At 41.4% G+C, this 12,749-nt stretch overlaps 1 protein-coding gene across 1 annotated transcript in view; it reads right to left on the bottom strand.

The window, feature by feature from the left end:
* PIGK (phosphatidylinositol glycan anchor biosynthesis class K) overlaps window positions 1-2,087 on the bottom strand; it is a 107,049-nt gene extending 104,962 nt beyond the window's left edge. The window contains exon 1 of the mRNA XM_044301694.1: window positions 1,939-2,087. Coding sequence (XP_044157629.1) covers window positions 1,939-2,013 — 75 coding nt within the window. The 5' untranslated portion in view covers window positions 2,014-2,087. The remainder of the gene's footprint in view (window positions 1-1,938) is intronic.
* Between the last annotated feature and the right edge of the window lie 10,662 nt (window positions 2,088-12,749).

The raw sequence follows: 12,749 nt of genomic DNA, 5'->3' as shown, positions 1-12,749 counted from the left end.
TGGGCATGTATGGAGCTGAATGGAGACCCGGACACCACTCTGGGCATGTATGGAGCTGAATGGAGACCCCGGACACCACCCTGGGCATGTATGGAGCCGAATGGAGACCCGGACACCACCCTGGGCATGTATGGAGCCGAATGGAGACCCGGACACCACCCTGGGCATGTATGGAGCCGAATGGAGACCCGGACACCACCCTGGGCATGTATGGAGCTGAACGGAGACCCGGACACCACCCTGGGCATGTATGGAGCTGAATGGAGACCCGGACACCACCCTGGGCATGTATGGAGCTGAATGGAGACACGGACACCACCCTGGGCATGTATGGAGCTGAATGGAGACACGGACACCACCCTGGGCATGTATGGAGCTGAATGGAGACACGGACACCACCCTGGGCATGTATGGAGCTGAATGGAGACACGGACAACACTCTGGGAAATGACATGTCTAATCTTGGCACAGTCACGGCTTCAGACCACCGGCTGCATGAACAGGAGCACGGCCTCCCACTGGCGGAATCAGCGCAGAAAATTCTGGCATCAACGGATGTAATGCGAACAGCACCTAAGAGCGGATACCAATGCACGTGGTATCGAGTATCGCAATACTTTTTTATGGTATCGAAATCGAATCCAAATTTTGGTATCCTGACAACCCTAGGTAAGACATGTCTTTTTTTATTTTTTATTATTATACCGTAATTATATGTATTTTAAAAATTTTCAGGTTAGGAGCCAATGGCTCCTTGATATTTTTTTTTTGTCTGGAGCGCTGGCTGTGCACATGAGCGTTGGTTTTCACGCACCACTTGTGCGTTGCGTAAAAAAATCGCAGCATGTTCTATATTCTGGCCCCATAAGATGTGAATGGAGCTGCGTGAAAAATCGCATCACATTCGGAAGCAAGTGCGGGTGCGATGCTTTTTTCACGGATGGTTGCTTAGAGATGTTGTTTGCAAACTGCATTTTTTTTAGCACGCGCCTGCAAAACGCATTAAATCGCATTGCACCCTCGCGATAAAAACTGAACAACTGAACACAATCGCAGACAGAACTGAAAGAACTTGCTTGCGAAATTGCGCATTTTTCACTGAACGCATCCGGACCTAATCCGCTCACGCTCGTCTGCAAGGGGCCTTAGGCTACTTTCACACTTGCAGCAGGACGGATCCGACAGGCTGTTCACCCTGTTGGATCCGTCCTTCCGCTAATTCGGCGTAGCCGCCGGACCGCCGCTCCGTCCCCATTGACTATAATGTGGACTAGGGTGGAGCTCCAGCGCAGCACGGCGAAAGGCCGCCAGACTAAAAGTCCTGCATGTCCGACTTTTTTGTCTGGCACCGTGAACTGCGCCGGAGCTCCGCCGAAATAGCGGAAGGACGGATCCGACAGGGTGAACAGCCTGTCGGATCCGTCCTGCCGCAAGTGTGAAAGTAGCCTAAGTCTGTTGCACATTTTGCCAGGGATTTCACCTGATGCACTGCAAATTCCTCCCGCTGCGTGAGATGTGGCAAAATTCTCACGGGGAGAGATTCATCAAAACTGGCTCCGTTGCCCATAGAAACCAGATTCCTCCTTTCAATTTTCAGAGCTCCTTAAAAAAAGGAAGCATCAATCTGATTGGTTGCTATGGGCAACTAAGCCAGTCCCCCCCCCCCCCCCCAAGTTTTGATAAATCTCCCCCAGTTACTGCAACACTCTGCAGACTATCCAGATCTGCTACATGTGAAAATGCCCTAAATAAACACGAGCCGTCATGCGGACGGTTGCTATGGGCAATATCACTGGACCCAGAGATTCTGCTTCTCCTCTCTTGATGCATGTGGTCAAGAGAGCTTCAGGCTGATGGCAGCACAGCGCACGCCTGGGACCTGGCTCGGCATACATGCAGGCGTCATGGCCGCACACATAATGAGGCGCCCCCTCTCACCTCGGCGTATTGAGCGCTAACTCCCAGCGCAAAGAGCAACAGCAACACCCGGCAACCGCAGCCGAGCGCCGCCATCTTCCCCCGGTGACAGTCAGGCAGCAGCAGACTTCCGCGTCACATGACGCGCTGAGGAATCCGTCACGTGACACTGGTTGACAGTCTCGGAAGCGCAGTGCTTGCTGGGTAGGGGGGAAGCCGTTAGCGCCTGGTGCGGTTGTTGTAAGGGGGCGAAACGAGACCCAAAATATCAAGTGTCGTAACAAATGCACGACTGCGTTCAGGTCTTATGGATGAGACGGAAGGAAGACAGCAAAAGGAAGCGGTTTTCCTTAGCAACCAATCAGATCAAAGCTTTCATTTTGTAACGTGCTTTATCAGAATGAGAGCTGTAATCTGATTGGTTGCTAGGGGCACATTGGCTCCTATTGGTTTGTGTAATGTATGCTATGGCTGCCGCCTATCCTGGCTTCTTTAATAGAAACCGGGATGGCCTTTCATCTGGTAGCTTCTTTAAAGGGTCAATAGTATATCATGGAGGCATATCAAAAGTTTCGATCTGTGGAGGTCTAAGCGCTGAGACGCTCACCTATTTCTCTCCCTCCTCGCTGCATTAGACAGTCTCCATAGAAGTCTATGGAGACTGTCTCAATTCCATCCTCAGGAGCGAGAGTACACTATGCTAGTGCTTCTTCTTCGTCATTCTACGCATTGGTGGGTGTCATATGTCTATTTTTTTGTTTTTTTTTTAAGTGAGTGACTAGTGTTGAGCAAACTTGTGTTTAAAGTTCGGGTTATCGAACAATCGCGTTCTGGATTCCGCTGCCACGGACCATAACGGAATTTAGAATCCATAACGCGATTCTTCGATAACCTGAACTTTAGACGGCAAACTTAAAGCACAAGTTTGCTCAACACTATTAGTGACCCTTCAACTACAGCCTATGCTGCACTATATAGGTGAAAAATATCTGGGGTGCGTCTTTAAAGCGTCTGTAACTTTTTTATAGCGGCATTTCAAAAGTTTTGATTGGTGGGGGTCTGAGCACGGATACCCCCACCGATCTCAATAGAAAGTCTGTGACCCCGTCTCCTGCAGCAAGAAGAGAGAGAGCAGTCTGCGTGAGATCTAGAGATCGCAAGGGTCTCAGCACTCAGACCCCCCCCCCCCCCCCAAATAAAACATTTGAAATGTCGCTATGGCGTATCAAAAGTTTTCCCAAAGTACAGGGACACTTTAACAGGAGAAAACCAGCGCTGTATACAGTTTGCTGGGTGTTGTTAATTACATAAATCATTCAGTTTTATACAAAATTCCCCATTCACACTCAGGTTTGCGCCTGTTGGGTAACAGTTTCTTAAAGGGGGTGTTTAGCTTGGAAAAATTATCTAGAAAACAGCTGAATGCTCTAAAGTTATAGCTCTTGGAAAACGATGATAAAAAAAAAAAAAAAGGGGTTAAAGGGAACCTGTCATCAGCTTTATGCTGACCCCACGGAGGGCGGCATAAAATAGTGACAGAAATGCTGTGTCAGCGGTGTGTCACTCATCAGCTAACAGTCAGTGGTTGCCGAGAACCAGCATCATAATCATTGCAGCCCAGGCCTTGAGAAGAGTCAGATCTACCTGAGAAGAGTCCTGGTTATTATAATCTCCTGCTCTCTCGCCCGTCTGCTGATGATTGGCAGTTCTCTCCTAGAGAGAGAGGGGGAAAACTAGGTATTAGACGGTCAGTCATCAGCAGGAGAGCAGGAATTCATGAATAACCAGGACTCTTCTCCGGTGGCCGTGACTCTTTTCCAGGCCCGGTCTGCAATGATTGTGATGTTGGTTCTCGGCAACCGCTTACTTTTAGCTTATAAATGAAAGACCGCTGAAATCAGCTCACCTGTCTCTACTTTATACTGCTGTTAGTCTGGGCAGCATAAAGTTGATGACAGGTTCCCTTTAAGCCATGTGAAATTAAAGGTTGCTGTTAGAGCCTATCAGTAGAGTACATACTTATTACAGGGGAACCAGGTCTGTTGGGGCGGCCCGCTCTGACATGTGAGCTCCGGGCAAATGAGGGGGCGCGCCGGGGCTCCATAGCGTCAGGACGCTCAGCCGGCGTCAGCTGCTCCTCACTAAGTACAGAAGGCCAATGCCTGCATGTAAGGAAAGGATGTATATCGTGGCTCACCCGTATCTGATGTATGGTAATGGTGCTCTATTTTATGGGTGGTTCACCCGTCCACCCAGAAAAAAAGGGTTAAAGTAGAGTAATAAATAAAATGAGCACTCACCACCTGGTGTACTGTCAATAGTTTATCTCTACAAAATTTTGTTAAAACTATATTAATAACATACATAACATAAAAACATATTTGCACAAATTGTTGGAGAGTATATCTGATGGATATAACTGATATTTCTATCTATTAGTCAATCTCGCTAATCTCTTGATGTCCGGAATATCTAATACATTATCAAAATATACAAAATATAAAATATAGAATTATGTGCGAATAACAATAGGTCAAATTATCAAAAACTTTTCAAAAAGTGTCCATAGTGTGAATGAACTGATTAGATAAGATCCAAAGGTTAGTGTCAAAGTAAAAAAGTAAAAAAGTAAAAAATGCTGCAACAAAGTATCAAAGTAGTGTTCAATGTGATGAGAATCCTCATGCGGTAAAGGTATCCGGACAAGCAGATTGAAAATTTAGGATGGATCTGTTAATCTCCCAATATCTGTCATTAATTCTAAGAAATAGCAATCACAATAATATGGAGGTTGAATATTAGTAGTTGGGGTTAGGTGTTAGTATATAGGGATTGCATCTGGGGCGTCCCCCTGTTGCTCCCCCTCTTACCTTCCCCTGCGTAAAGTTCACTGCTCTTGGGTGGTCGGCTTCGGTGCGGCTCGCTGTGTATCACCGCTGGATATAGTGAAGACGATATTTGCTATCAGCGTTGTTTGTTCGTCTCGTGGCCGTCCTCTGACGTCATCAAACCTTGTCTGGTTTGCGTGTCATTCACCCGGCGACTCTCGTGTTCACTCACGATAGATTCCAAATCTCCTTCTAATTGTGGATCAGTGTCTGTGTCGATCAGTATAGGGAGCGATTTGCTCTAATGCACTTTCTTTTGATTTCCTCCTAGGTCTAGATGGGTAGTTGGTCCTCTCCAAAAAAACAGGCCAGACGCGTTTCGAGGGTTAATCCTCTTCCTCAGTGGCTATAATGTGGGATCCAACTACCTCCTCCTTATATAGTCTGTGGCTCCCAACCACCCACCTAAAACCTGGCACGGATTTGTATTATACACTTATATCCATTTTCATATTCTTCGGTATTACTCTAAAAAGCCATATCTTTCAGTTCATATAACATGTTCAAAAAACTATACAATAAAATCTTTTTAATCTTTTTGATAAAGGCTTTCTCTATGTGTTATGTAATATATAGCTGTAGTCCCCTTATTTCATTTCGTGCCGTTGAACCTTCTCTCCACTTTTTGGTTGTTTCTCAGGGGGATTATTGCATACTCTATTATTATTTATATTCAACGGAGAAATGAAATAGTATCTTACTACTAAGACATCCTAATCAATGTTCTATATGTCTGTCTATTCCCTTTGTTGTCTATGTCTGTCTATTCCCTTTGTTGTCTATGTCTGTCTATTCTATATGTCTGTCTATTCCCTTTGTTGTGGTATCTTCTTTACCATATACATATCACTTTAAAAAGGTATGTACCAAAAATATCAAAAAATAATAAAGAAATAATAAAGAAAAACAGAAAAACGCATGCTATCCCCAAAAACGCACCTGCGTTTCCTCTGCGTTTTGGCTGCGTTTTTTCCAGAAACCATTCAGAAATCATTCCCAAGGGCTTTCACTTCAATGGCACCCTCTCAATATATACTCCCCAATGGATTTAGGTATCATCATTTTTTAATACATTTTTATTAATTTATTTTCTTTTTTGTGTTTGTTTTCCATTTTTTTATGGTTGAGGGCACAGAGATTTTATCCTTTATTGATCCCATAACTCCCCACCTACTGTTTATTGGGGTAATCATAATATTTTAATTCTTTCCCATACACATATCCCTTTATAAAAGAATGCGCATGTCATTCCCCCAAAAAACGCACCTGCGTTTCCTGTGCGTTTTGGCTGCGTTTTTTCCGGAATCTTCCAAAAAAGAGAGCATTCTCCAGGACTTTCCCTTGGGTAGCACCCTCTCCATATGTTTCCCCATGGTTTTGGATATATTATTGTTAGTTTATTTTATTTTGGACTTGTTTTCCATTTTTATAATTTTTATAATTAAGGGCACAGAGATTTTATCCTTTATTAGTCCCGTAACTTCCCACCTACTGTTTAATGGGGTACTCGTAATATTCTGACTCATTCTACCATTGTACCTCAATGGATTACAGAAATCCAAATAACTCAAAATCTGAGTTTAGACCATGGGGGAGAAGTGTTTCGAATTCAAAAATCCGTCGGGATTCTTGTCTCGACATCCTGGCGATATGGTCTCCCCCTCTCCAGTTTATATCCACTTTCTCAAAGGCTGCGAAGACCATACCTCCAGGATTTTTGTTGTGATGTTGTTTATAATGTAATGAGAGGGAATGCTTTTCATACCCATTTTTGATGTTGGTGATATGTTCGCTCAATCTTTTCTTAAGGGACCGTTTCGTTCTCCCCACATATTGTTTCTTGCACTGACACTCGATTATATATAAGATGTTCTTTGAGCTACAAGTAAGGAAGTCTTTTATTTTCCATTTAAAGGAATTAACCCTTGATTGGATTTCTAGAGTTTTTTTGGGAAAAGATGTCAATTTACATATACTACAGCTTCCACACCTATAAAAGCCTTGCAAGTTTAACCAATTGTGTATCGTACGATTGTCTGTTTTATGTTTAACTGTTGGAGCTACTTTTAAAGATAAGTTCTGGGCCCTTGTGTACGTTATCAAGGGACCATTACTTACCATGGGGCCTATAAGTTTGTCACCCAATAGATGGTGCCAGTGTTTCTTCACAATTGCTTCCACTTTCTTATGTTGTTTATTGAAGGGCAGAATTATTCTCAGATTCTCCTCCTTTTCCTTCTTAACTTCTGCCCTATTTGGTGTGGTATTTTCCCCAAAAAAGGACTCTCTTTGCATATTTTTCACCTTTGTAAGTGCTTTTTCCAGTATGTTAGTCGGATATTCTTTCTCTAGAAATTGATCTTTCATGATCATAGATTCCCTTTCAAACTCTTCCTCCTCTGTGCAGTTTCTTTTTATCCGCTTGAATTGTCCTGTAGGGACTTCAAGCAGCCACCTAGGTAGATGGCAGCTTGAGAAAATAATGTAACTATTACGGGAGACTTCTTTCTGGTATGTGCTACAAACCAATTGGTCATTCTTTACTTTAATTTGTAGATCTAAGAATTCGATCTTCTCTGTGCTCACATTCGCTGAAAATTTCAAATTATATATGTTGGTGTTAATGTCCTCCAAGAATATGTTGAGATCTTCTCTTGTACCTCTCCAGACAAACAGGATGTCATCAATGAACCTATGCCAGAGTACCAGGCCTGCGCCCAGCATGGGTAGGATCTTCTCACATTCCCATTGTGCCATAAATAAATTGGCATAGCTGGGCGCAAACCTGGTACCCATGGCGGTTCCTCTTATCTGGAGATAGTAATCAAGATTAAATCTGAAGTAATTGTGGGTTAAGATGAATTTTACCCCTTCTGCTATAAATTCCACTTGGTCTTCAGGGAAACTGCTATGTTTTTTTAGTTGGGTTTTTAATGCATTGACACCTTGGTCGTGATCTATAACTGTGTACAGCGAACTCACATCAAGAGTCCCTAATATCCAATCGGTCTCATATCTGAGTCCCTCCACTATTTTGATGATTTGTGTTGTGTCCCTAATGTATGCAAAATTTTCTTTTACACTGGGTTGAAGATGTTTATCCAAGTACTCTGATAGATTCGAGGTAAGTGACCCTATGCCAGAGATGATTGGTCTCCCTGGGGGGTTGAGCTGGTCTTTGTGCACTTTAGGTAGGCAGTAGAAGACTGGTAACCGTTGTTGAGTCATGGTGATGTATTTAAATTCTTGCTCATTTAGAATTCCTTTCTCCCAACCATCTCTGGCATAGTCACTCAACTCTTGATTGTATTCCTTGGTGGGGTCTCTCATCAGTCTCGCATATGTAGTAGCATCCGACAGTTGTCTTAGACATTCCTCCTCATATTTCTGGGTTTCAAGTATGACAATAGCCCCCCCTTTGTCAGCAGGTCTGATGGTGATATTTTCCTGCTTTTGAAGTTGTTTTATCGCCTGTATTTCCTGAGCTGTTATGTTATTCCCATTTTTTACACTTCCTTTCAATTTCCTTATATCGGTTTCTACTGATTTCTTAAAAGCTGCAATCTCTTGTCCAATTTGCTGCCGTGGGTACATTTTACTCCTAGGTTTCAAGCTAGTGTGGATATATATATTCTTCTCAATAGAGTTTTCAATTATGGGGTTCCTCATAAAATGTTTTTTGAGGCATAATTTTCTAATAAATTTCTCTATACCGATATAAATGTCAAATTTATTCGGTTGGGCTGTTGGGGCAAATTTTAATCCCTTGTTTAACAAATTGATTTGTGTTGAGGTGAGTGAAGTATGACTCAAATTAATAATTGCGTCTGTGTTTGTATGTACCATCAGTCCCTGCGACCCCTCTTTCTTCTTCTTTCCCCTTCTAGTTCTCTTTGATCTTGTTCGTAATGGTATTGATATCGATTTAGGGTGTTGTTCTCCCTCCTTCCCTGGGGGCCTCTTTCCCTTGGACTGTACTGACTTTCTTGATATTGTTCCCTGTGTCTCAAATTGTATTGATGACTCCTGGGGGGATAACGGTTTAAATCTAAAGGAGATTTCCTCCGTTCGGGTGTTCTCTCTCTCAACTGCCTGGGTTTTGTTTTTATTTTGTGGTGAGGGGGGGTCCCATCTAAAAAATGATTATTACTGATTGTCTCATAACGATTCCTCACTGGGATATCATACTCCATCTGGATGTTCTCTTCTCTTATGTGTTCTATATTTGGTTCTCCAGTGGGTATATATTGATCATTATGGTGTTGACTATTATCTCTTGGGACATATTCACCACTATCAGTTCTAAAGGTTTTTTTAATCTTTTTACTCTTTTTATTGATTATCTCTTGTTCTATGGAACCTAGATTCTTACAAATTCTTTGTTCCCAATTTGTGGTTTCCTCATTTATGGGTGATTTCTGAATGATTTCCTTCATCTTTATTATTTTATCCGTAGTATCCTCCAATATTTGCTTCCTTCTCTTGACAATCAGTTCTATTAACAATATAGATTGTTTGATTAAGAGTTGTTCCCAGTTTGAAAGGGAATCTATGATCATGAAAGATCAATTTCTAGAGAAAGAATATCCGACTAACATACTGGAAAAAGCACTTACAAAGGTGAAAAATATGCAAAGAGAGTCCTTTTTTGGGGAAAATACCACACCAAATAGGGCAGAAGTTAAGAAGGAAAAGGAGGAGAATCTGAGAATAATTCTGCCCTTCAATAAACAACATAAGAAAGTGGAAGCAATTGTGAAGAAACACTGGCACCATCTATTGGGTGACAAACTTATAGGCCCCATGGTAAGTAATGGTCCCTTGATAACGTACACAAGGGCCCAGAACTTATCTTTAAAAGTAGCTCCAACAGTTAAACATAAAACAGACAATCGTACGATACACAATTGGTTAAACTTGCAAGGCTTTTATAGGTGTGGAAGCTGTAGTATATGTAAATTGACATCTTTTCCCAAAAAAACTCTAGAAATCCAATCAAGGGTTAATTCCTTTAAATGGAAAATAAAAGACTTCCTTACTTGTAGCTCAAAGAACATCTTATATATAATCGAGTGTCAGTGCAAGAAACAATATGTGGGGAGAACGAAACGGTCCCTTAAGAAAAGATTGAGCGAACATATCACCAACATCAAAAATGGGTATGAAAAGCATTCCCTCTCATTACATTATAAACAACATCACAACAAAAATCCTGGAGGTATGGTCTTCGCAGCCTTTGAGAAAGTGGATATAAACTGGAGAGGGGGAGACCATATCGCCAGGATGTCGAGACAAGAATCCCGACGGATTTTTGAATTCGAAACACTTCTCCCCCATGGTCTAAACTCAGATTTTGAGTTATTTGGATTTCTGTAATCCATTGAGGTACAATGGTAGAATGAGTCAGAATATTACGAGTACCCCATTAAACAGTAGGTGGGAAGTTACGGGACTAATAAAGGATAAAATCTCTGTGCCCTTAATTATAAAAATTATAAAAATGGAAAACAAGTCCAAAATAAAATAAACTAACAATAATATATCCAAAACCATGGGGAAACATATGGAGAGGGTGCTACCCAAGGGAAAGTCCTGGAGAATGCTCTCTTTTTTGGAAGATTCCGGAAAAAACGCAGCCAAAACGCACAGGAAACGCAGGTGCGTTTTTTGGGGGAATGACATGCGCATTCTTTTATAAAGGGATATGTGTATGGGAAAGAATTAAAATATTATGATTACCCCAATAAACAGTAGGTGGGGAGTTATGGGATCAATAAAGGATAAAATCTCTGTGCCCTCAACCATAAAAAAATGGAAAACAAACACAAAAAAGAAAATAAATTAATAAAATTTATTAAAAAATGATGATACCTAAATCCATTGGGGAGTATATATTGAGAGGGTGCCATTGAAGTGAAAGCCCTTGGGAATGATTTCTGAATGGTTTCTGGAAAAAACGCAGCCAAAACGCAGAGGAAACGCAGGTGCGTTTTTGGGGATAGCATGCGTTTTTCTGTTTTTCTTTATTATTTCTTTATTATTTTTTGATATTTTTGGTACATACCTTTTTAAAGTGATATGTATATGGTAAAGAAGATACCACAACAAAGGGAATAGACAGACATATAGAATAGACAGACATAGACAACAAAGGGAATAGACAGACATAGACAACAAAGGGAATAGACAGACATAGACAACAAAGGGAATAGACAGACATATAGAACATTGATTAGGATGTCTTAGTAGTAAGATACTATTTCATTTCTCCGTTGAATATAAATAATAATAGAGTATGCAATAATCCCCCTGAGAAACAACCAAAAAGTGGAGAGAAGGTTCAACGGCACGAAATGAAATAAGGGGACTACAGCTATATATTACATAACACATAGAGAAAGCCTTTATCAAAAAGATTAAAAAGATTTTATTGTATAGTTTTTTGAACATGTTATATGAACTGAAAGATATGGCTTTTTAGAGTAATACCGAAGAATATGAAAATGGATATAAGTGTATAATACAAATCCGTGCCAGGTTTTAGGTGGGTGGTTGGGAGCCACAGACTATATAAGGAGGAGGTAGTTGGATCCCACATTATAGCCACTGAGGAAGAGGATTAACCCTCGAAACGCGTCTGGCCTGTTTTTTTTTTTTTTTTTTTTTTTTTTTTGGAGAGGACCAACTACCCATCTAGACCTAGGAGGAAATCAAAAGAAAGTGCATTAGAGCAAATCGCTCCCTATACTGATCGACACAGACACTGATCCACAATTAGAAGGAGATTTGGAATCTATCGTGAGTGAACACGAGAGTCGCCGGGTGAATGACACGCAAACCAGACAAGGTTTGATGACGTCAGAGGACGGCCACGAGACGAACAAACAACGCTGATAGCAAATATCGTCTTCACTATATCCAGCGGTGATACACAGCGAGCCGCACCGAAGCCGACCACCCAAGAGCAGTGAACTTTACGCAGGGGAAGGTAAGAGGGGGAGCAACAGGGGGACGCCCCAGATGCAATCCCTATATACTAACACCTAACCCCAACTACTAATATTCAACCTCCATATTATTGTGATTGCTATTTCTTAGAATTAATGACAGATATTGGGAGATTAACAGATCCATCCTAAATTTTCAATCTGCTTGTCCGGATACCTTTACCGCATGAGGATTCTCATCACATTGAACACTACTTTGATACTTTGTTGCAGCATTTTTTACTTTTTTACTTTTTTACTTTGACACTAACCTTTGGATCTTATCTAATCAGTTCATTCACACTATGGACACTTTTTGAAAAGTTTTTGATAATTTGACCTATTGTTATTCGCACATAATTCTATATTTTATATTTTGTATATTTTGATAATGTATTAGATATTCCGGACATCAAGAGATTAGCGAGATTGACTAATAGATAGAAATATCAGTTATATCCATCAGATATACTCTCCAACAATTTGTGCAAATATGTTTTTATGTTATGTATGTTATTAATATAGTTTTAACAAAATTTTGTAGAGATAAACTATTGACAGTACACCAGGTGGTGAGTGCTCATTTTATTTATTACTCTACAATGCCTGCATGTGTAGGTGCTGGTGAATTTCTAAACCTCTGGTTCCCCTTGCTGTAATTGAAGACTCCTCTGGCTTGGATTTTCTGGATTGGTCTCGTGACTCCGATCTTCTGGTTTTTGACTTTCTGGCGCATCGGTTTTTTCGTTTGCCTCTGGCATCTTTCTACCTCATTGTCCGACTGGCATTTGACCCTTTTCCATATGACTATTCTCTTAGGGTTTGTCTGTTTGTTCCCCATTTATGCATCAACCTCACACGTATTTCAGCGTAGGGACTGCTGCCCAGTTGTGGGGTCACCGCCTAGGGTGACCGTGCAAGTAGCTAGGGATAGTGGGTCCAGGAAGCTTCAGGGCTG

The sequence above is a fragment of the Bufo gargarizans genome, chromosome 7 (genome assembly GCF_014858855.1).
Source record: "Bufo gargarizans isolate SCDJY-AF-19 chromosome 7, ASM1485885v1, whole genome shotgun sequence".
NCBI lineage: Eukaryota > Metazoa > Chordata > Amphibia > Anura > Bufonidae > Bufo > Bufo gargarizans.
This window is presented reverse-complemented; position numbering and strand designations above follow the sequence as displayed.